The sequence below is a fragment of the Ambystoma mexicanum genome, chromosome 3q (genome assembly GCF_040938575.1).
Source record: "Ambystoma mexicanum isolate Mex_15411 chromosome 3q, UKY_AmexF1_1, whole genome shotgun sequence".
In the NCBI taxonomy this organism is placed as follows: domain Eukaryota; kingdom Metazoa; phylum Chordata; class Amphibia; order Caudata; family Ambystomatidae; genus Ambystoma; species Ambystoma mexicanum.
The window spans coordinates 1,000,415,247-1,000,439,815 of record NC_090926.1 but is presented as its reverse complement, the minus strand read 5'-3'; the positions used below and the strand labels follow the sequence as shown (position 1 = coordinate 1,000,439,815).

The following is a 24,569-nucleotide window of genomic DNA, read 5'->3' as shown; positions in this document are numbered from 1 at the left end:
AAATCTATACAAAAATCTTAGCTAATACATTAGTGGACATTTTGCCAAGCCTGATCCAACCAGATCAGTAGGGGTTTATTAGAAAATCGGCAGACACGTGACAATACTAGACGGGCGTGTCACTTGATAGAAAAAATAAGCCAACAAAAAAAATATATATAAACCCGCACCCTTTCGGTCATTGGATGCAGAGAAAGCATTTGACCTAGTGGAGTGGTCGTTTCGCTTTAAAACAATGGAGGCCATGGGATTTGGTCCAGAATTTATGAAAATGATACAAGCGAACTATAAAAGATCCTATGATCAGAATAGCGATAAATGGGCAGATTTCTACATCTATAGTGTTGAGCCGAGGAACAAAGCAGGGTTGCCCATTATCTCCACTATTATATGCAATACACTTTGAACCCTTCTTAACAAAAATGAGGCAATCGCAAACAATACACGGGATAATATTTGGGACGAGTAAACATTCGATAATGGCGTTCGCAGATGACATGTTGCCACAGTGAAAAAAACGGTAGAGTCCCTGGTAACGGTCATACGAGAGTTGGAGGACTTTGGTAAAGTAGCAAGCCTGAAAATAAATTACACTAAATCAGAAATACTGAATTTATCCCTTACCCCATCAGTAATAACACAGCTATCTCAAAGCACAAAATTTGCATGGGCAGGAAGGAAGGTTAAAAAAGGGCTTTTCTCATGCGGGAAACACCACCAACAGTTGCACACTACGTTTCCTATAATACCCCATTTTCGTTTTGATCAGCCACGAATTCATCTCATCATGCTACATCCAATATATTGTACTTGCACCAAATTCGTGTTCTGTATGTATTTCTCTAACATCAATATAGGCACCTATAGGACTATATTCATGCTTAATCCCACACCTTAAGTATATGTTTCCAAGTTCAAAATGCAGCAACCCCATCACAAAATGGGACATAAACCACTATGCGCAGCCCAAGTACGCTTCCCATTCCCAAAATATGGCCGCCAGTAATAGTAACAGACATAGGACTTTTCTGCCTTTTATTCATTACACCCAATGTGGTAAACACAGGACACTCGGACATACGGAGGACTTCTTTGTATCAGGTAGGACCCTTTCTTTTGTGTGGGCAAGCACAGGGGCTTCCCTCTGAGACTTGATGCTTTCCTTAAACCTCACATGTGTGCTTTACCAAAATGCACGTGTTCCAGAACTATGTATTTTCGTTCGTTTTTTTTTTTTTTTTTTTTTTCACGGTTAGCATTTTGAAGCCGTTACAATTTATGTCACCACGGGTTGTTTTTATGAACCATCAGTTAGCTATTATGTATATTGTTGAAACATAACATATGACTGACCTAGTTTTACTCTTACATATTGCGTGCCTGCGCACTACGTAGGGGTTTTTTTTTTTTTTTTTTTACTTAAACTTAAACACTTGTTCAAATAAGTTGCCACTACATCCCTGGAATCCATTTCCAACAACTTGTTTATATGTTTTATACTTAGGAGGGATTCATCCCTGTGAACTTCAGCACCTTTATGCATTATGCAGTGACTTATGAGCTATCTATATAGGTAAGAAAAAGCGCCTGCACTGTCACTAAATAGCTGCCATGTGCATGTTTATCTACTCTTTCCCAACCTGTTCACTCCTCTCACATTTAGAGGTAGACCTATGTCCCCTTCGGGCACTATCTGATCTTAAACTCCCTCTTTTTTCGCTTTGAACTTTTCACATAATGTACCACAAGACTCATCGCTTACGCTTATTTTCCTTCTGTTAATTTCTTCTTTTATTCGTTTTACAAATGGTGCAATAGGTGATTATACTCCTGTAAAGGCAGTGGGTCTCTTCAATAAATTCAGCAATGTTTTACACTATTTCAATTTAGATATTTCTGTATGTAGTATTTCTCAGCCAGATGACTATACGTACATATGTATATATTTTTTCTTCTTAGTGTGTTTTCAAATTCCCTTATGGCATTTTCTTTTCATTTTCTTTTCATTTAATAAGCCTGGATTCGATAAAGGCAGCTCTGCCGAAACACGTGTCATCCACAAAGGCTCTAACATCACAAAAATAAACAGGAATTGATTAATCATCACTACTTGCCATTCCATTATTTTTCGGCGCACTATCAAGGGATAGCTCAACACAACCATTATATATTGTCACAAACGGAGTGGAGGGACTCTAAGTCTCCGTAGTAGCTAAACCTGGTGCGACGCAAGATCTTTAACATCACCTCAACTCTCATGGACAAACCCTTTTAATTTAACGGGGCGCGTAGGTACTGCAGCAGGTGTCATCACAAACAGTCCCTCACCAAGAATGCAGGTTTGGATAGAGGCTCCTTTATTAATTGGAAAAAAGCTAAATGTAATAAAATTAGAGACGTGTTTCAAGGTACGCATTTCTAATTATTTGACCAATGCAAAAAAGAATTGGGTCTTCAAGAATCGGAGCGATTCCAGTACTTTCAGGTTAGACGTTGGATACTAGCTCCTCCATATAAGGCTGCGGCCACTAGACAACTAACGGCATTCGAGAGGTTCTTGATCTCGAATCCGAAAGAAAAATCTCTTATATAGAACCTCTATTGTTTGATATACGAGGAGCATATAATAAATGATTTGCGGTATACCCAGAGATGGCAGAGATCGTTGGAGGCAATAATAACTATTGAGGACATGCAATCCATTTGGAAAGATATCCCAAAGCTGACACGCTCTTTGCAGATCAGGGAATCCTGCTACAAAGTGATGATGCAGCCTAGCTGTCAATCACACAGCAGGGTGCTGTCCTCCAAGGACAGCCAGCTGGCCAATCACCTTTGGGTGCATTCCTGTAACCAAGGGGATTAAGCACAGGGAGTTTCGAGCACCTGCCTCACTTCCTGCCTCTGCCAGACACACTGGAGCCAGAAGAACAAGTTACTCTCTTACCTGGTAACGTTCTTTCGATGGGATGGTCCGACGACGTATTCCATATCTATGACAGCAATCACCACAGATGTGCAGCTTCGGAAAATCTTCGCCGTCAGCGTCCTGCGTCGATGACGTCCATACGCCGTCCTCAAGGACCTCCTCCGATGGCCGACGTCACCAGATGTTATAAGTAGGACGCACGATGCCCGTAGCCTCAGTTGTAGTTTTTTCCCCAGAACGTGTGGCACCAATCTTCTGCCAGTCTGACCACATAAGCCTTGCGGAAACGCAAGCTGCAATCGCATAAGAAATTCTGTAGCGGGGATGGCAGGGAGGGAGCGATATGGAATACGTCGTCGGACCATCCCATCGAAAGAACGTTACCAGGTAAGAGAGTAACTTGTTCTTCGAGGGGATTGGGTCCTCCGACGTATTCCATATCTATGACAGACTCCCAAAGCAGTACCAAGCAAGGAGGTGGGAAAAGAATTTAGAATATAGAAATTTAGAATGCCCAATCAAATTGCAGAATAAAGGACCGCCTTGCCAAAGGCTAGACCCTGCCCACGGATAGAATCGAGGGAGTAGTGACATACAAAAGTATAGACCAAAGCCCAGGTGGCAGCATCACAGATGTTACGAATAGGAACACCCCTCTGCAGGGCAGTAGAGGCAGCCATACCCCTGGTAGAATGGGCCCGCAAGCCTACTGGAGGGTCCTTACCCGCCAAGCGGTAACTTTCAGAAATTGCCAAGATAATCCATCGAGACAAAGTCTGCTTAGTAACAGCTTGTCCCAAACGCCTTCCAGCGAAACCAATAAAGAGTTGATTGTCCACTCGGACCCGGGACATGCATGAAATGTGGAAACTTAAAGCTCGCCTAGGATCTAACCTATGGAGCCTCTCCTCGTCCTTACCAGGATGCGGAGGAGGATAAAATGCCGGAATAACTTTGTGGCCTAAATGAAATTCCGACACCACCTTCGGAAGAAAGGAAGGACGAACTCTAAGGACAACCATATCCTTATGAAACACAGTGAAGGGTGGCTCAACTGAAAGTGCCCGTAACTGTGACCGCAACTAAAAATACAGTTTTAAGAGTTCGCAGTCTCAAATCGCAAGAATGTTAAGGCTCAAACGGAGCACCCATTAGAAACTTGAGAACAAGGTTCAAATCCCAACCGGGCACCTGGAAAGGTGACGGAGGGAACACATTAGTGAGCCCTTTTAGAAACTGAGAAATTAAAGGAATTTTAAAATAAGAACACTCCTCAGACGAGCGTTTAAATATGGACAGTGCCGCCAGATAACCTTTAACGGTACCCACTTGCAAGCCCCTGTGGGCTAAAGAAAGCAAAAAAGACAGAACCACAGGAATGTCACATGAAAAAGGATCCGCATTCTTAACCCTGCACCTGTCGCAGAACTTTCTCCAAAGGCAACGGTACAGGGACTTTGTCGCCGGCCGCCTGGCCGAAAGCAACACCACCTCCACATCTTCAGGGAGGTCCCAATCCTTATACTTCAACCGTTCAGAAGCCAAGCGTGAATGTTGAGGGATCCGACCTCTGGATGGAGAACCTGACCCCCCTCCCGTGAGAGCAGATCGTCTCGGTAGGGAAGACGACGTGGAGGGCAGATGGACAAGTCGAGAAGGTCCGGGTACCACGTCCTCCTGGCCCATGCCAGAGCAATGAGGATCATCCGGGAACCGAACCTCTGTAACCTCCGCAGTACTTGCGGGATGACGGGGACTGGAGGAAACGCGTACAGCAGTGGGAATGACCACTCCACTACGAATGCGTCTCCTAAGGCTCCTCTTGAAGGAAATTCCCGTGAGCAGAACCTTTCGCACTTCCGGTTGATACTGGAGGGGAAGAGATCAACTTGAGGAGGCCCCCAAAGGGCAAAGATCTCAAGGAGAATCTCCTGAGCCAACTCCAACTTGTGAGAGATCGCGCTCTGCCTGCTCAGAGCGTCCCCCGTCTCGTTTTCATCTCCTGCCAGATGAACTGCCGAGATCGAAATTTCCTGCTGGATTGCCCAGAACCAGAGCTGCATCGCCTCCCTGCACAGAGGAAGTGACCCTACCCCCCCTCCTTTTTGTTGAGGTAGTGCGTGGCCACTGTGTTGTCTGTCAGAATCAGGACATTCTTTCCTCGCACAGTCGGCAGAAAAGCCTTCAGGCCAACCTTGATATGGAGTCTGGACTCCGACGGAGACCAACGACCGCTGACTGTCAGTTCGTTGACATGAGCTCCCCATCCCATGAGGGACGAGTCCGTCACGATCGTCACCTCCGGCCAGGGCAGACAAAACAGAGCCTCCTTCAACAGATTGCTTTCGACGGCCCACCACAGAAGGTCCTGGGCGACCGAGGGCGGCACCTGAACGGGGTCCGACATCCTGCCGGAGGACTGAGACCACTGGAGCTTGAGTGCCCATTGCAAAGATCTCATCCGCAACCTGGCCTCTGGCACCAGAAGAATGCAGCATGCCATGAGGCCGAGCAATCTCAAGAACTTGAATGCAGGGAGACTCTGGGCATGTTGGAACTTTTGTACCATCTGCTGAATGTGATGAACCCTCACCCGGGGAGGAAAACACTGCCACAGGGACGTGTCGAGCACTGCTCCGATGTACTGGAGCCTCTGAGTTGGCGTCAAGGGAGAAGCCCAGCTTGTGGAGGGAGTGGCAGGTGACGGACAGATGATCCAGGACTTGCTCGGGAGAGCGCGCCCTGATCAACCAATCGTCCAGGTAGGGGTAGACGTGAATCCCCCCTTTCCTGAGATGCGCTGCACCACTACCATGAGCTTGGTGAATTCCCTCGGGGCGGAGGTCAATCCGAACGGCAGGACCCGAAACTGAAAGTGTGAGTCGCCAACCGCGAACCTCAGCTACTTCTTGTGCTTTGGATGGATCGGCACATGAAAATAAGCGTCCTTGAGGTCGAGAGACACCAACCAGTCCTGAAGAAGAGGACTTGAGAAAAAGTAACCATCTTGAACTTGCCCTTCCTGAGGAGTTAATTCAAACGGTGCAAGTCCATGATGGGTCTCAATCCCCCGTCTTTCTTCGAAATCAAAAAATAAGGGGAATACCATCCCTTGTTCCTCTCTGCTACAAGGCACCAGTTCTATGGCGCTTTTCTCCAGCAGAGCTTGAATTTCCTGCGCAAGGAGCAGATCTGGACTCTTCAAAGAGAGATTCCCTAGTGGATTGTCGTGAGGCCTCTGCCGAAAAGGAAGACAGTAACCGTGGGCTATGATCTCCAGAACCCACACATCTGAAGTAATGGCACGCCATTCTACAAGATGCTGCGCCAGCCTTCCCCCAACCGGCGGACCATGGGACATGGCCTCATGACTGAGCTGAAGCGGCTGCAGCGTTGCCTGAGGGCAAAGAGGCAACTGTCCGAGCGGCCTTGGTACCTCGAGTACCTTGTTTTCCACCTCTGGCACTCCTGCGGTGGCCCCTGTGACTAGCAGCTCCTCTCGCTTTACTAAAGGATGAGTAATAACGAAAGGAACCTCCCCTCCATTGCTCTCCCCTAGGATGAAAAGGCGCAGGTTGTCGAACTGCAGCGCCCAACGACTTCGCTGCAGCTTTGGAGGTCTGCAGCCTCTCAAGGCCCTCGTCAGCCTTGCTGCCAAAAAGATGTACACCATCAAAGGGCATGTTGAGGAGTCAGGCTTGCACATCAGGAGCAAACCCCGACTTCCGTAACCACGCAAACCTGCGTATTACGGTGCTCTCCGCCATGGACCGGCTGACGCAATCTGCCATGTCCAGACCCGACCCGACTGATCGGCCTCACACATGGCATCCATGCCATCCTGTATCATAGCAAGAAAACCATCCCGTTCGTCCCCTTCGGGAATATGTTCAGCTGCCAAGGAAACAGTTCCACAGAGTGTGCGTGAAACGTGACAAGGCACATACGGAGTTGGCTGCCTGAAGAGCCATACCCCCTGAAGAAAACACTTTCTTCGCCCAACCATCAAAACTCTTGTCGTCCCCATCAAGAGGGATGGTAGGATACGATGCCTGCTTTGCTGGGGCTGTAGCGGCCTGCACCACCAAACTCTCCAGAGTGGGGTGCGTGGTCAAGTAGCAGGGGTCGCTACTGGCTGGGCGGTATTTTCGCGGCAAAGACTTGCCCACTGCCGGGAGACTCTCCGGAGTAGTCCAAGCCGCCGCCACCCTCCTTTGCAGAGCCGTATGGAATGGCAGTACCGGGTGAGTTGGTGTACCTTGATCGAGGATATCTGTCAGGTCATCCTGCAGAAAATCCCCTGGTGGAGCAGACCACCCCAAGTACTCGGTGACCCTCGACATAAGGCGCCGGTACGAGGACTCAGCATGGGTGCCAGGCTCAGGCCTACAGAACTCCACCTCCGGAGAGGTGTCCAGACCACTGGCGTCGTGCAGCGACTGGCGCAGATCCTCCATCTGGCTATGTCCAGAGATAATCTCGTCTGTTACCATATCAGGAACCATCCCATCTTCAGAACCCTCATCCACCTCAGAAATATAATCAAGATGGTGGAAAGTGGGCACAGAATGGGGAACAAAGACATGTTTGGCCTTGGCCAGAGCCTTTCTAGGGGCTTCCACCGTGCCACGGGGTACCTCTGACAAAACAGCCTCGAAAGGCGTCAAGTGATGTGGCGTCGAGCGCGGCGCTGAAAGCATCGATGGCTTGGACATAGGCCTCGAGGGCAGAGCCCCGAGTGTGTCCTTAGACAGCCTGGGCGCCGATGGCGTCAACGACTTCCTCGGAGGCAGAGCATCGAGAGAGTCCCTCGACGACCTCGGCGCCACAGGCGTCGATGTCTTCTTCGAAGACTTCACAGGTGCACACGGTCTCGAGGGCGTCATGGACCGGGACCTGGAACGGGCATGACTAGAACGATTCCCTTTGTCCGAGCAGGACCTTTCCCGTGAATCGTGCCGCCCACCCGAGCCCGAAGGCGTGCGAACGGTGTCTATAGTACGGTCACGCCCGACCCCACATGGAGGCGCGGACGGACGGGTGCCCTGCGATTCAAGAATCGCCAACATTTTCTTACCGAAGGAAGCCCATTCCTGCGGAGTCGCATGCTTGGTGGGATAAGCAACCCGCTGACGTGCGGAGTCCTCGGACGAGGATGGGGAAGGCGACCGATGACGGCGCTTCCGGGAGTGCCTCGAAGAGGCAGAGTGGCGGGATCCACTCCGGGACCGAGACCACTGAGACCTACGACGACAATGCGGAGAGTCGCCCCTCGAATCGTCCGTCGAAAGCCCAGGGGACCTCGACTTTCGGGGCTTGGACACCTTACCGACTGACAGCTTCTTCTTACGCTCCCGCAAGGCCTTGGACGTAAGCGACTGGCAGTTGACACAATCATCCGTGTCGTGGGCCTCCCGAGGCACCAGAGGCAGGCGTTGTGCAAGTCTCTCACCGACATCTTGGACCCGCAGTCCCCACACTTCTTGAAGCCCAGATGCGGGGTGGAAGAAGAGGAAGACATCCCGATAAACTTCGCAACGAATAGGTTCTAAGAACCGAAAGAACAGAAACTCCAAAGAGTCGAGGCGCGTCGAGATCTCCGAAGCGAACACATTCGTGGAAAAAACGGAACTGAGGATACGGCCGTCGGAGGAGGTCCTCGAGGACGGCATATCGACGTAGGACGCAGACACCGAAAGATTTTCCAAAGTAGCACAGCTGTGGTGATTACTGTCATAGATATGGAATACGTCGGAGGACCCAATCCCCTCGAAGCGTGCTTCACCAGTGAATGCCACCAAAGAAAAAATGAACAAAGGGACCAAACCTGGTTTGGCATGCACAGTAAATCTCAAGAAGGACCTTCCAAACAAGAAATGGTGGAAAAAGAAGACTGTGTCCATTTTGACTAAATGGGTACCCATGGGTGCTTTACTGCAGCTGCAATTGCAGCCAGCGGTAAAAACATACAATGGTAGGAAAAAAGCAAACCACTGCCACCAGCCATTAATTGTAGTAAGGGTAACACAAATATTACATGAGAAACTAGACAAAGCGGATATGAAGTAACCCCTCCAGTACCCTATTGTAAGATAGTGTGTGCTGGGTCTAGAAAGTTACAAAATCTAAGTAATGTCAATTTTATTTCACTGCTCTTGGAAAAAGTAGTTTCACCAAGAGAAGGTATTTAAACCTTTGGAAAATCTAAGAGACTTCCCTGTGGCACTGCACTGAAGGTGCTGTGTGTCACAATGTAAAGATAATGACTATGGAGTTTGTCAGACTCCAAAGTCAAAAGAGTCAAAATCACAAAGGATTACAAGTACAAAGTTCCAAAGTTCAGCGAAAGAGCTGGGGGTCTCTAAAGTAGAAGGAAATTAGCACATATCTGAGAATTCTCCCTAACAGAAACCAACAATCCTATGTGTCTATAAGGACTCGACACAGGATTCCTATTCCTAGGTTCCAACGCCAGAGTTAAGGCAGGACTTTAAACACTAATGAATTCAATGCAGAACAGGGGACCACAAAAGAGATAAGCAGCCCAACTTCTGAAATCCCAACCAAGAAGTCCATTAACTCCGGATAAATCTAGGCTGATGCGGATGACTGTTCACACCACTGGTTGCACTATTCGGAGTTCTGGGTTCGTGGGTGCAGAGGTGGCTTAGTTCGACAGCTGCGTCAGGGAAGTCAGTGATTCCGGACTCAAATTGCAACCTCAAGCTTCCAAATACCACCAGGCTACACCTCGGCTGTAGACGAACGACCACTGCTTTGGTACCCATGAATAAGCCGTAGCTCGGTGATGCTACACCCACCAAGTATCTGAAGGAGACCGTGAGAGCAAACAAAATACTTCAGTCCTCTTCTTGTGGAGAGCAACAATAGCAGAGCCTCAGAGCCAGTCTCCCTAACACGCTGGAGTCTGCACAAGTCCTAGCACAGAGGTGTCACTATTCAGGATCAGCAATGAGCGTCTTCCACAGGCTTGGAGAGGACGTCGAAAGAGGAGGGAGACAGCATGCAGGTATACTCTGGTCGATAGATAGCAGAGCATTGTGGTCCAAGAGTTGACTTTGGCAGCACTCGTCTCAGCATTAGTCTTGGCATCTTTCTGTGTTCTCCCATGCTTCGATTGCAAGTTCTAGTGCTCAACCTGCCAAATGGCTCTACATCCACTCTTGATAAACAGAAACCTGGGCTGGGGGTTACCTCAGCCCCACCTATCACTGGTCCTGCAACAATGAAACCCTGAGTGCCTCTTCAATCATGGATAGCCTAATCAGGTACAATTGTGACAATTCTGGCTTGGATGTGAATCTAAGGCACAAAAAGGCTCCTTCTTGGGATCTGGCCAGAGCCAGCGAAGAGTGTAACCATATATGGCCATTTACTACGCCTGCCAGCGAGGAAGGCTGCCAACATAGATGGTAAGCCGGAAAGACACGGCTTAAGTACAGAGGTTATCCATCTTGGCCAGTATGCTAGTCAAAGGGAAACACCTTGCAGTTAAAAAAAACGATAAAATAAAAAAGGTACTACTGCTGCCATGCTGCCTGGACCAATCTCCTTAAAGTAACAAGAAAGGGGGAACAATGTTCCACTGCACTTATGTCATCAATGGAGGTAATAGTGCTACACAACAGACATCAATGCGGGACAAGGACACCCTGTACTGGTAGGCCCTAAGCACTAATCTGCCCGCAAAGCGAAGTGAGGTTAATTAGTTGAGTCTGAAAAAGACCTCACTTACTAAAAAAAAAAGGATCAGCGTCACAAAAACAGTCAGCGGATATTCTGGGGGTCCCATTGAAAGGTCTAGGGATAGTAGCTTTACTCACACTGCTCACAGGGGAAAAGCTATCTTAAGTAATGAACAGACAGTCGGATTTCCTGACTTTGTTCTCTCCAGGTAGAACGTCAAAGTTCCTGCCATATCAAGATTGTGCAAAGTCTCTGCTAATGAGGAATTGTGAGGTCTACGGTGGAAGACCGTTAAAAAAAAATCTCCTGATGAAAATGAAAATCAGACAAAATCTGAATAAAAGATGGCTTAGTACAGAGGACAACCTTGTTTCTTTGGAAGGTAATATAAGTATCATCCAAAGAAAGATCCAGAAGCTCACCTTCCTTGCAGAAGTGATGGCCACCATGTAATGAAGTCCAAGTCTCAAGAAATGAAAGGATCAAAAGGGTCTATACATACAATGGCAGCCAGAACCACTTTAAGGTCCCATGAAGGAAGAGGTTCTATGAACGGAGGGTCAAGGTGAGCAGGCCCCTCAAAATGCTGGTTACCCATTTAATTCTTCAAATAAAAAGGTCTCCTTAGACGTATTAAGGTAGGCGGCTATGGCAGACAAATAATGTTGACAGGAGTAAACCTGAATGCCAGTTGCTAAATGGTCAGAAAGGACAAAACATTGTCCAGCAACTCCTTGCACGGATTCATATATTTGGGTTGAGAACAACAACATAACCTGAGCAATTAGCCTTATAGCGGATCATATGGAATCCTTCAGTTTAGTGCACATGACCGATTATGTTCTCATCAGAGATTCCAGCATTGGCATAGACTACTTCTCCAAACACCCAAGCTCAGCATGGGTGTAAAATATCACCTCATTTGTGAAATTAGGGGATCTCATGTCTTAGGAAGGAAGTGACAAATGTCCTTATAGTGCAGGAGGACATCTGAAAAAACGCCTTTGGACCAGTGAGGTACCCACGAGGATTAGACCATGCAATTGTGAGTATCTAAGTGTCCTGACAATTAAAGGAAAAGGGGGAAAAGCATAAATAGTCTTTCCTGACCAGTCCATGCTGAAGGCCTCTCCCAGAAAGTGGAGATCCTTCCTTTGATGCAAGACGTATTTCTGACACAGATGGTTCTCCATAAAACAAACAAGTCCACCATGGGATTTACCCCATCTCTGAAAAATTGGAAAGATTATGTACTTGTTTAACTCCCACTGCTCAAGAGTCCACCTTTACGTTACTTTGCTTATCTAGGTGAGTGTGCAACAAGTTGAGTGTGGTTCAGAAGATACCACTCACAAGACTCCCAAGTAGGGTAGCATAGAGAGGCGGATTTAGTTCCCACCGGCTTGTTTAAATAGAACACAGCTGTGGTGTTGTCTGTGAACACACAAATCACCATCCCTTGGATGAGAGGGAGGGAAGATTTGAGACATAGAAATGTAGCCCTCAACGCCAAGAAGTTTATGTTGACCCCACAATCCATAAGTCTGGTGGGCCTAAAAGTGACCCCCCACTCAGAGGGAGCAGTCAGTCGTCACTGAGATTTGAGAAGGAGAAGGGAAAAGAGCCCTTTTGAGGAGGTTCTTCTCCAAAGTTCACCACTTAAGGGACTCCCAATCTCCTTCCTGGTGGATCGTCTCATGAAGTGAAGGGCCCAGCAGTTGGTCCCAGTTTGCTAGTATATCTAACTGCAAGAGTCTGGCCACAGGTACAACTAGAATGCACAAGGCCATCAGTCCAAGAAGGCTCTGGAACCACCAATCAGATGTTTGATGATGGAAAAATGATGACAGAGGCTGTTAAAATTTCCCTCCCGAGAGGGAGCCGTGATCAACCAATCAACCAGGTAGGGGTAAATGTAGATCTTCTGGGGCCAAAGAAAAGCTGCCACCACCAAAAGCAATTTTGTGTAGACATTGGGGGCTCCATTCAAACTGAAACAAAGGCACCTGTATTAGTAGTGCTGGCCAACCAGTGGGCACCTGAGGTACAGACGGTGCTCATTCTTGAAGAGGATATGGAAATAGGCAGATGTCAGACAAACCCCCACCCAGAGGGCCAACAAAATCTAGTTGTCATGTGAAACAACTCCAAAGTAAGGAACTTGTTGAGTTCCAAGAGGTCTGCAATGTGTCGGATTCCACCTGTTTTGTTCTGATACTGGAGTAACGAGAGTAGAAACCCTGGTCTTTTTCTTGAACAATTTCTATCGCTTGGAAGCAGAGCAGACTCTAAATCTCCGGCGTGCGCAATTACGTAGACCTCTGAAACTTTGGTGGAGACAATGGCGGCAAGGATGGAATGTTTAAGGCCAGGCCTTGCTATAGGATAGAGAGCACCCAATCATCTATGCTGATGCACAGCAAGGCTTCGTAAAAGGGGGAAAACCTTCCGCTCACTGGGGATGCCTGGGTACAAATTGAAGAGCATGCCTCCCCCACCTTGGAATCCAGTAGATTTTGGAGAAGCTTTCTGACTGGTAGTGGTTGAGACTGTGGGTTTATAGCTTGAGCAAAATCACATTTTTGTGGCAAACAAAGAAGAAGTAGAAGAACCAGAATGTTTACCTTTAGCAGATTGACCTGCCTTGAACACTCTGAAGACAGCAGAGGGTTTTAAACTATCTGGAGGGTACAGAAATGGCTCAATGACTTTGTGGTAATCCCACCTGTCTTACAAGTTTCCATCCATTTATCCTGGATATCAGAATGTAGCAATGCAGTCTTCAAATAGGCATGCCTTCACATACAAACTGAAGAATGTATAGCCCTGGATTTTGTGTTGCTAAGATCTTTATTGACTTCAAGGGGCAATGAATCAAAAATCTGCATTGCCTTGGACATTACCACATGGAACTGCTTCGCAGAGTGAATAGGAATTTCACCATCTTCATCCAAAGAATTCAGAACGTAGACAATTCTGGGAACCTTCGGAGGAGGAGGGTCGACTGGTACTTCTGTTGGTACCCAAGGGGAAAAGGGGATGGATGGACCGACTAGAGTTAAATTCCTATGTGAAAGCTTACTGGCAAGTTAGACTTAATGATCTCTGTATATGGCACCGAAAGGCCAGGAAATAAGCACCTCTTCTGAAGAAGTCACAGGAGATGCAAAAGCGTCCACCGAGATTGGGATATCAGCCCTGGGTAATGGAGGTGCTATAGAAGTGGTACCGTAAGTTGCTACACATTCAATACCACTGTCTTTGGTAAATGGATGTTAGTCAGAAAAATCGGTACCAATGGCAGAGAAGCAGAGGGAGAACCTCCCGAACTGTAGTTTGGCAGACCTCTCTTCTCTAAAAGGTTTCCAAAAAAGCTCCTGAGGCGGTACCGTGAAATGTATCGAAGCATGAAATGGTCAGCCTCCAACTCAGAAACCTGAATTGAAAAGGCGATTTATGCACACTAACTTTCCTCTAATGGGAATCTGAGGAGTACTTGCCTTGTTTATGGTTTAACAGCGCTGAAGTGACAATAGTGATCCCAGGCCAATAGAAGAGAGTTTGACTCAACCTCTGTAAGATTGACGCTAGACTCTACTTTCTTTTAAGACCTTGCGGTATTTAGAGTGATTTTGCCTGCTGTTCAGGACAGAGCAGAGGCAGTAACACTCCTCTACGAACCTGAGACCAGAGTAAAAAGGTCACCCGGAACAAGAGCCAAGCATTTCAACGTGACTCTTTCCCACTCTGAGGTACTCGCAAGTATGTGCGTGCTGACTGAACTCCTGATCAGATGAAGGAAGGTTCCTTGGGTCTATCTAAAATGGTAACCTACACACTGGTATCGAATGGCAAAGCAGAGTTTGAGACCGCACCCGGTCCAGATTCTCTCTTACTGCTAGGATGCAAAGTCTTCCGTCCCTCAATGAAAACCGCAGTGGCTTGCAGTATGGGGCCCTTCTAAGCGATTTCTCAGTAACCTGGATTTGATGCCCACACAGAACTGACAGGAACTCACTGGGTGGAAGGTTGAGACAGCTTAGACAGTTTATACTGGCTCTCTGAGGGCCATACGCCAAGAAGTGCTTATGAAATCCAATTAATTGCTTGAATCTGGTCGCCAGCGGCATGTACAGAGAAGGGGGCAATGCTGAGAAAAAAATATTGCCAATAGAGGCGACTGCAAAAAGGAGAAATTGAATGACCTGAAAAAGGGTGGTGCACAAAGAAGCTCTTCCCACATCCAACTGCATAGACGGAAAAACAGGAACTAGGAGGAGCCAGTTGTGTAGGCTATCCCATCCAGTTGGGAAGGAGAGAGAGCTGGACACTGGAGTAATGGAGCGGTTACTCAGGGAGGGCTCACATGGGAGAGGTTTGTTCACATTTGGGAGGTATGTAGAGTGAGCCGAGTACAAAAGCTGTGTTTCAAATAGGCATCTTTAGGCAACATTCAGTGGTGAAAATTCACATTTTTTAGGTAAGAAAGAAGAACATTTAAATATGGTAGAAAGCATAAACTCACATATCACAAAGGGTTTAGGCTGCAGTGGTAAAGAAAATGCTTCCACATAATTGCTGGGACGACACTAAATGTAAACAAAACCTTTAATAATAAAAACTCAGTCACCTGGGTTTGATAAGAAGGCAGTTTATAAAAGGTACTATTTCAGATAAAAAATCCCATACCCATTTTCCCACCTCTCTGATACTTTTAAATTGCAGTACTGCCCCTAGAGTTGCCCCAGCAGCATCAGTGTTCTGATGCAGACTCATGAGCAAGAATTCTGACCAGAGTTGGATACACCTCCCTTCCTTTATACACCTTTCCCAGCACTCTCACCTGGGCAGTGGCCCGGACCTTCTGGTAGAGGCTGTTCCCATGAAGAGGGTCCGGAGGGCCGCTGAAAACTAGAAGAGTAAAAATGTTAGCCAAGTGTGCATATAGAAGCACAATACCACAAAGCAGAATCCATAAATGAACTGGGCCCACCCATACAGGGATTACAGAAACAAAGAGATTTATGTTGATCCCTGCAATTGCAATTGTTCATGTATGCACTGAGCTGGTATTCTTCCTTCACTCTGTTCCAACCCTCTGCTGAGGACTGGTGTATTCGTTGTTTTGCCCCATTACTTGTGTCTTTCTGGATAATCATAATACAAAATATCCTAAAATCAATCAGTCACCCTCCCAAAAGTCTTTTTAGTGGACAAAGCCTGCATGGTAAGAATATTACTTTAAATTAAATGGTGTTTGTGAACCACAGGATAAACCCCTAGAGCTGCCTTTACAAAGTATCTTTGTCCAACTTGGAAGAAATGAAAGCACTTTCTCTGCAGTAGAAGGAACATTTTTATTTTGATAGATAATGAGTTATGAACACACTCTCCTGGTCTATTTTGCAAAACATGAATCCCAAGATACTGACATGCTCTAGATTCAAAACACTGATAGTGTACACCGGAGTTGCACTGATTGTGAAAAAGGTCAATGTTTATAATGACACTGGTCTCTCATTTTGTAAAAAAAAAATGCACATGTGGAATATGGAAGGTTGTTTCTTTGCCTAGTCAATAACTACTACATTATGTAATGGAGGCCTTTACATGATGGAGAACCTTACCTGTTCCGTGGTCTTTCTGTTCTCTACTGAAAATGAGAAAAGAGGTTTTGGGGTCATCATGAGAAGTGAAGGAGACCTGCGAGAAGCGTGCCGTGGTCCTAAGAATGCTAACTGGCAAGAGACGCAGTGAAGAGAAAAACCAAACTGGTTGCAAGGAAGGTAGGCGCAAGAGGTCTGATACCTACCGATTAAACAGTAGTGACAAGGGGACAACGGTGCTTTCACTAGCGTCGACATGGCATCCCAGAGTTCAATTTGGCCAGAAGTGATATAGAGTCAATGCACTGCTCCCATAATTGTAACTTGCATACAAGAAAGCCAACCTTATAGGAGAGGTCACATACACAGAAATACAAAAAACCAGTCTAGAAAGGTTAGATGAAGACAGAACTACTGACAATGGTATAAGAATGTTAAGCTGCTCCCACATTACACACATACAGCTGACCGTTGCTTAATCCTATCCAGTGCCCTTATCCTATCAAAACTTGATTATTGTAATGCTCTCTACATAGGGGCAAACAAACAAACCATCAACAGAATACACGTGCTCCAAAATAATGCTCTTAGGGCTGCCTTAAGCATCCCTAAAAGAGCACATATATCTGAAATAAGAAGGAAACACAAATGGCTCTCTACCTTAGAAACAAATCAATCTCAAATTGGCTTCCCTCATCCACAAATGCTTAAACAACAAAGCCCCTCGGTACCTAACAGAACGATTTATCAGAAAAAAACCTGTAAGACTGCTAAGAACAGCCAACCCCAACTGTCTTCAAGTGCCAAGATTTAAACTCTCTACCATTGGAGAGTGCAGCTTCCCAGTGAGAGCAGCATAGCTGTGGAACTCCCTACCCCACACACTCAGATCTGACCAAACATTTATCAAATTCAGAAAGAATATAATTCAATTGCTCTTAGAGAAAGATATGTAACCTACACCTTCCCACTGAACTCACTTAGCCCTGCCTACATGTAATGTATTTTTGATATAGATTCACTGCTATGTAAATGTTTATTATGACATGCATTCTGCTATACATGTACCCTTTTGTTTCACCCTCATCATGTAACGTTGAGGTAACTGTTTTACCCTGCTTCGCAACACTGTACTAAGCTATAAGTTCTCTTTTGTTCACCTGCGCCCCGATACTCCTGGGTTCGGCACGCACAATAAATAAACAAACAAACAAACAAAAAAACATAGGTCGATGTTATATACAGTTTGATGGATATGGCAATTTTTTGTAAATTTTTTTTTTATTTGATTTAACTGTTTTTAGCAGTTTTTACAAAGAGTAGAATCACTGTTCCTTGAATGATTGTTTCTTAGTCATGGTTTTGCTTCATGTTACTTCATTTTGCTGTTTGCTTTCAGGTCATTTCTCCAATGGTTAAGTTTATGTTCTGAAGGAACTGGCCAACCGCGATGACTACTTTAGTGTCTCCACCGGACATCAGGATGTTCCACCAGTGTTCCTCTTCCATGCACCTTCTGTTTTTGAGCAGGTGACCCATGTGGATTATTCTCTTTGTAGACTTTCCAGGGCAGGACAATAGGAGATGCCTCAGGATTTCAACAATATCCGATTGTACTGCTCTCCCCCGAAAAGTGCACCAAAACAACCATAAATCAATGCAATTATAGAGCAAATACTTTGAACCATGAACAGACAGACACAATAACTCACAGCCACGCACTCATAGAAGATAATCAGCTCTTTACGGCTATTTATTCAAAGCTTACAAATACATAGAAATAACTCATAAAAATAATAAGGACATAAATCACAGAAGAAGCAAAGAAGTCAAAAAGAAATACATCACTGTGAGCGTAACAGAATTCCTCATCTCGTCCACAAGCCGCTGGAAGACCCCGGGAACAGCCAGGCCGAGAGCACCACAGCTCACAGGAAGGCCGGATGTAAGCGTCCTTCTCCGGCTGAAGTTCACCTGACCCCTTCCGGGCTTCCGCATATATACACACTCCACAAAGGGGAGTTAATTCTCGAACATTCTGGAAATTGCACTTGCGCAGTTGAGGAACAGCCGTCGATTGCCAGCTGGGTCAATCGAGCGCTCCCCCCAAGGAACGCAGTGCCTCCCCTTCTCTAAAAACACGCTCCACGGAGAACAGTAGCAAGCCATAACAACGTTAGCTTTCCCAGCAGAAATGGCCTTGACCGCATACCAGGTTTGGAAAAGCATGTTTGTCTCAGCACTGTGAATCTAACACTCAGCAAAATGTGTGCAGTGTTTCACTGAGGTATGAAGTAAATATCCAACATGGCTCCGAGTGCTCCCAGAATGCATTGCGCATCCGCACCATTTTGGAACAAGCATAAATCAAGCATAACACCGATGTATTGCAAAATCGGCAAATTTTGTTTGTGGCAATGCCTCTGATTGACAGTATTTCCTTGGTGTTTAGGAGGTTCAGCCTTGCCCTTAAGTATGTGTTTCTGATTTGTTTGCACAGGCCTTTTAGCAGATCGCTCAAGGGCTTGTTTTGTTTTTGGTGGTTGGTTGGTAAGGCAAGAGTTAATTTGTTTTTAGGGGCATCTCCTAGGGTTTTGATCCAGTCCATTTCTTTACATTTTTTTGGATGTTTTGATTGGATTGGATTCCAATTCCTCCCAAGTGGTTCCTATTTCTTCAAGGAGCCGCAGGTTTCCTTGATCCCACGCAGAAAGGATTTTGTTTGAGCCTTTGTTTAGCTCTTCACTGATTATCCTAAAGATCTTTTGAGTAGAGAGCCTTATTTTCCTGTGGAGCATCAAGGTGTTCAAGTCCACTCTCCCCCATAATGATAGCACATTGATTTCTCTGCGTATAGACGCCATCAGTGTTGATTGCGGAAGCATCTAGAGTTTCCTCCAGAATAGGCCATCTAGTTTTACCCAGATACTCTGGGGTATCAGAGGCATCACTTCAGCTCCATAGATGATGGCTGGTACTGCTTTTGCTATGTAAAGCTTTAGTGCTGGCTTCAAAGTGAATCTCCCAATTTTTTTGTCCATTATTCGTGCTTGGGTTAGCATAGTTTTGGCCTTTGTGATCATGATTTCCTGCATTGGGAGTTGGAAGCGATTTGAGTTAATTGTGACTCCGAAGTATCTGAAGGCCTTTATTTTTTCCACTGGTTCTCCTGCTAAGGACCATTTCGATTTTTCTCTCCGGGCAGTTGTTTTTTCGAGTGCCATCACTTTTGTTTTTGTTGAATTAAGTTTCAAGTCATTAGTCAAAAGGTATGATGACAGGGAGACAAGTGTTTGTTGGAGGTCCACGGCAGTTTGATCCAGTACTAAGATGTCATCGGCGTAGAGGAGTCTCCTTATTTTCTCGTTCCCTGCATTGGGTGGGAATGATCTGGCGGTGGGTTCCCAGTTTTCGTAATCTCCCTCCCATATATGCATTTTACAGTGCATGAGCCAGAGGACATCCTTGCTTGACGCCTCTGAGTGTTGATCGCCTCTGAAAGTTGGCCTAGCCCGTTCAATCGAACTCTCATGGAAGTTCTGCAGTATAGTTCGATAATTGGATTAAGAATTGACTGGGGGCAGTTCCATTTCCTCAATTTGCTCCAGAGCTTGTCTCTATTGACTGTGTCGAAAGCCTGGAAGAGGTCAATAAAAGCCAGGTGGATTTTCGGGCATCCCTCTAGTACCTTTGCCTTCAGAGTGCTAAGCAGCATTATGTTGGCCGTTATTCCTATGTGTTTGACGAATCCCGTGGAAGTCATCGTGAGCTTCAGAGTTAGCTGCCCAAATCTTGAATTTGTCTAGGAGGAAGGTGCCAAATAGTTTCCCAATTGTGTACAATAAGGCGATTGGTCGGTAGTTTGCCGGGTTTCCCTTGTCACCTTTTTTGAATATTGGGGCAACAACGGCTGTCTTCCAAGATTTTGGGATTGAACGGGCGTCCGCGCATTGTTAGAATATTTGGACTATGAGAGATCCGCATGGCTCGATGGGTTTGAGGTCTACGTTGGAGATTCCATCCGGCCCTGGCACACAGGAGTTGTTCAGCTTCCGAATTTTGTCACAAATTTTCGTTTTGTCTTGTTTTATGTCCCAGGAATGGTGTTGGTCGATATGAGGGTCATGCTTTGTGCCCATGATTGGAGCAAACATGTCAGAGAAGAAGGAAATCCAGTGAGTTTCCCCGATGCAGTTGACTAATGCGTCCTTGGAGCTTTTCCCTTTAGGATCTATCAGTGCCCAGAAAGCTTTTGGTTGTTTGCCATTTAAGGTTCTTAACATAAGTTCAGAGTCATCTTGAGATAGTGTGGCACGATTGTTTTTTACCCAGTTTTTGTAGGTCTTTTTTGCGTTCTTGGCAGCTTCTTGGGTCTGTGCCAAAGGGGAGATTTTTGCTTTCCGGAGGGGTCTTCTCATTTCCCTTCTTTTTTCCATGAGTTGTTTGTTGGTCGCGTGGAGAGGATTTTTGGCTGGTACTTGATTTTTATTTTTATTTTTCCTTTTTCCTATTAGCAATCAGCAAAGGATAGTAATCCACAAGAGGTGTTGCCGATTTTACTTGTGTATTGTGTTGAAATGGATCTTATTGACTCAGAGGTGCGTCTCAGTCTGGTCCCTGCCCCGTTGACGTCAATTGGAGGGGCCATGATCTTTCTCTTTTCCTGAGACTTTGCTTTCGGGACCGACCAAGTAGTCGTCAAAAGATTATGGTTGCTATGCTGTGTCCTGACCACCTCAAATGAGAGGGTTCTTGAGAGCAGGTTTCTGGAGACATGTGTTATACTCAACTGGTAGCCACAGGGACGCCACCCAGCCGGGTTACTTGCTGGTATGCTTCTCAGCTTTGCCCTGATGTGGTCTGCGGGGAAGGTTCTGCCTGAAAATACAGGAGGACTGTGTTGAAGACTGACTGACTGGGATAAGTATCCTCCCTCCACCCCCGTATGATTTCAGTCCCTCTGGCGCCCTCTCCTCACCTTGTGGTAGAATTAGGCGTGCTCTCCGTCCTGCCTTCTTTGCAGGGGCGCGTTGTCTTTCATGGGCGAGTGCGGTCCAGTTACTTCACTGACGCCGGCCGGTTTGATATTGTTCAGGTAGGTCTTATTGCTGTTCTTTAGTTTTGTTGCTATCCTGCACGCCTTTCTTTGTTTAAAATGTCTCTTTTCTCCCATAGGTATGCGGAGCTTCAGCGCGGTGAACTGGCTTGGTTGAGCCCCGCTGGTAAATGATGGCGCATTAAGAGCTCTATGATGCAGTAATTAAGTGCTATGCGCAGTGCTGCGAAGTCTTGCCTTTGCTAACCTGTGTTTTCCTTCCTTGTAGGTCGCAGTGTTCTTCAGCGCAAGTGGAATGTCCGGAGTGGTGCCAGCCGAGAGGCGACGAGCCAGGTAAGCCTTTTGAGCAGTTCGTAATTTGTAAATGTCTCTACTGCTTTCTTTAATGTTGTCTCCATCTTCCTCTTTCAGGTCGTTCTGTCCGGCGTGCAGATTCGAGGAAGCTGTTCTCAGTAGCTGCGAGTGTTTAAAGATGAAGACTGCCGGTAATATGCTGCTGCTAATGATGTTCCTTTTGTCTCCTTGCAGGTTCTGCTTCTCCGAGGATCGAGGGAATAGCTGGACACAGTGAGCGTCATGTTGCAAGCTGCAAAGTAACGAGCGTGTTGTCTTGCTCGGGTGTGGTTTAAATAGCCCCAACAAAATAGTCCAGGTAAAGTAGTCCCTAGGCTACCACACCCAAAACACTAGGCCGCATAGCTTGGTTCTTAGGAACCAAGCTATGTGGATGCCTCCATGTTGGCTGACAATACAATAAAGTAGTTCCCAAGCACATTGTTTTTATGGTGTATGAGCCTGGCGCCATATGTGCCAGGACTGGCCCCATGAGGACTTTTGAAGAGGATGCCAGGCTCTAGAGGCCCGAGTCCTGACTCCACCTGGCCAATGGGTTTGCCAGAGAGGATTTTGGGCGAGGGTCGTGACAGCATGTGATCCAAGGAAGCTTTGTGGTTACCTTGTTCCCAGGTGGGGATGGAGTTAGCGGTTGAACAAGTTAAGTAGTGGAGGTTGTGAAGGTCCAGTCCTTCCATACACACCTCCCAGCTTTTACCTCTCTGATCAGATTCTCGAGTTGTTATATGTCCGTTGGTTATTGTCCCAGGGTTTCGTGACTGATCCTCTATGTTCTGGCCGATGTTTGGTAGGGTCAAATTCAAATCTCCGCGTATGATAATGTGATCGATGTCCATAGAGTTTGAACTGACCTCTATCAGATGCCCAATCTTGGTCAAAAGGGATGATTCTTTCAAGACTTTCGGGTTCCAATATAGATTGACAACCAGGTACAGTATTGGTTTATCGGTGTTCCTGCAGACCGGGTTGGTCTGCCATTAGATCAAAAGATGCTAGGATGAATGTACTGTTTATCAAGGTTTGTTTGAGTTGTAGGCCGCTGCAGGCTCCGATTGCAGTCAAAAGGCTGGCACTAGGTCTGCCCGTTGTGCCATGAGTGGCTGGTGAGAAGTCTATTTCGAATCCGTCGATCGTTGGTTTCTTTAGGAGCCATGTCTCCTGTAGACAGAGAAGATCAAAGGACCCCAAGTTCACGTCCGATCTAGATGTCAGGTGGTAAAAGCCTCTCGTGTTCCACAAACCCATTGTTAGATCACTTTGTATGTTGAAAGTCCTTTTGGGTTCGTGTTTCTCTCTGGTCTGGCTTATTCGTGGCTATGCCCTTCGATCAATTGAAAGTGTTTCAGGGAGCCAAGCCCAACTGGCTTTTTCCTCGTCTTTCTGGGACTGTCTCAAGTAGTTGTAAGAATTGGTGTTCCTCCGCCTCGAAAGATCTTGATCAATTGTTATGTTCCAGTTCAGGAGGGGGCCCCGCAGCAAGCGTTCTGAGTCCACATAAATAGATTGCTCCTTTATTCGGGATTTGATGTTATTATGGTATCCTTTGTTTGATTGCTGAGTTTGGATAGTTTGTGCCTTGAATCAAGTCTGTCCTCACAGTAAAAGTCTCTGCTAGCTCCTGTATTGAGTTCCTTGTGATGCAAGTACCCAGAGCACAACCTTTCGTCAATATCTTGCACCCCATATTTTGATGTCGTCTTGTAGGGTACACGATGTGATGCTTGATGACGGGGTGGGCTCTGTGGATTGTCGCTGTAAGCAGGTTCCCCTCTTGGTTTTCCATCCGCTTGATGTGTGCGACCGGGGGGGGGGGGCTCGCCGAGAGTCAGTCTCTTGCCTGCCACTTCTTTAAGGTCATAACCTAGAGCTCTTAAGGTTCTAGTCTCCTCTTTAAGCATTCATCTGACTGTTGGCTTGGTCCTGTGAACTCCACAACGTCAACATCATCTGTGGCTAATGATCACAGAGAGGGAACTTGGTTTAGTAGATTCAGTATTGCAGTTCTGTTTAGAATTGAGTTGTTCCTTGCTTTGTGACAGGGTTGCAGAGAAAATGAGCGAGTTTCAGTTGTTCTGTTCTCTCTCGATAAACGAGTGTGCTTTGTTTTTCTGTCAATGTGTTTCAGGTTTGAGCAGCTAACTTCTCTTTCCTGCTTATGCTGCCATTGGTCAGTTTCCTGTTGTTTGTGGACCCTTGATTTCCAGGACTTTGAGCAGTATTTTTGTAGTTGGCAGGTCGGCCCGACCTTGTGGTGTGTGGATGGGTTCGGGAACTTGCGAGGCTAGGGTCTTTCGTTTCTTGTCTTCAAGAGTGAGAAAGGGTGGAGTTCTCGGGTCCAGTATTCTAACCTTTCTGGGAGGGGTTGCTTGGTCAGGATTCAGCTTAAAGGAGACAGCTTTCCTTTGGGTTTGTGGTGGCTTGTTGAGTTTTGTGTCTTGGGCCGACCATTGTATGGAAAGTTTGAGGGCGTTGTCCATCAGGTCACTTTCTGTTGGAGAAGTAGTTTCATTACTGATGGATCGTGTGTGACTTTTTGAGTTGTCGTTTGATGTAGATAGTTTGGTTGAGGCTTTGATGAATTTTCTTTTCTCTGACAACCTTCGCCAAGGTGTGTTCGCTGGCCGGTTTATGCAGGGTTTCTGATGTTTTGCTTGGAGCCTGCCACTGCTGCAGCGGTGGGGCCATCGACGATGGAAGTTAGCTCCTGGTTTTTGCAGTTAGTTACGCAGCCATTGGTTAACTTGGACTGGTCTGTTGGAAGCAGTGAGAAGTTCAGTGTAGTTTGGTTCCTGTGAGTTGAGGCGTCACAGGTTTTAGTTATTGGATAAGATGTGTTGCTTGTGGCTGAGTGACTCAGATTGTGTTTGTCTGAGGCCTGGCTAGTTGGGGGTCTGTTTGTTGGTGCAGCTAGTAGAGG

The 24,569-nt window shown here is 46.4% G+C and overlaps 1 protein-coding gene across 2 annotated transcripts in view; it reads right to left on the bottom strand.

Moving 5' to 3' along the window:
* TEPSIN (TEPSIN adaptor related protein complex 4 accessory protein) overlaps nucleotides 1-24,569 on the bottom strand; it is a 389,886-nt gene that overhangs the window by 201,399 nt on the left and 163,918 nt on the right. For both annotated transcript variants that reach the window (XM_069655160.1, XM_069655161.1), the window contains one exon: nucleotides 15,480-15,547. In XM_069655160.1, coding sequence (XP_069511261.1) covers nucleotides 15,480-15,547 — 68 coding nt within the window. The remainder of the gene's footprint in view (nucleotides 1-15,479; nucleotides 15,548-24,569) is intronic.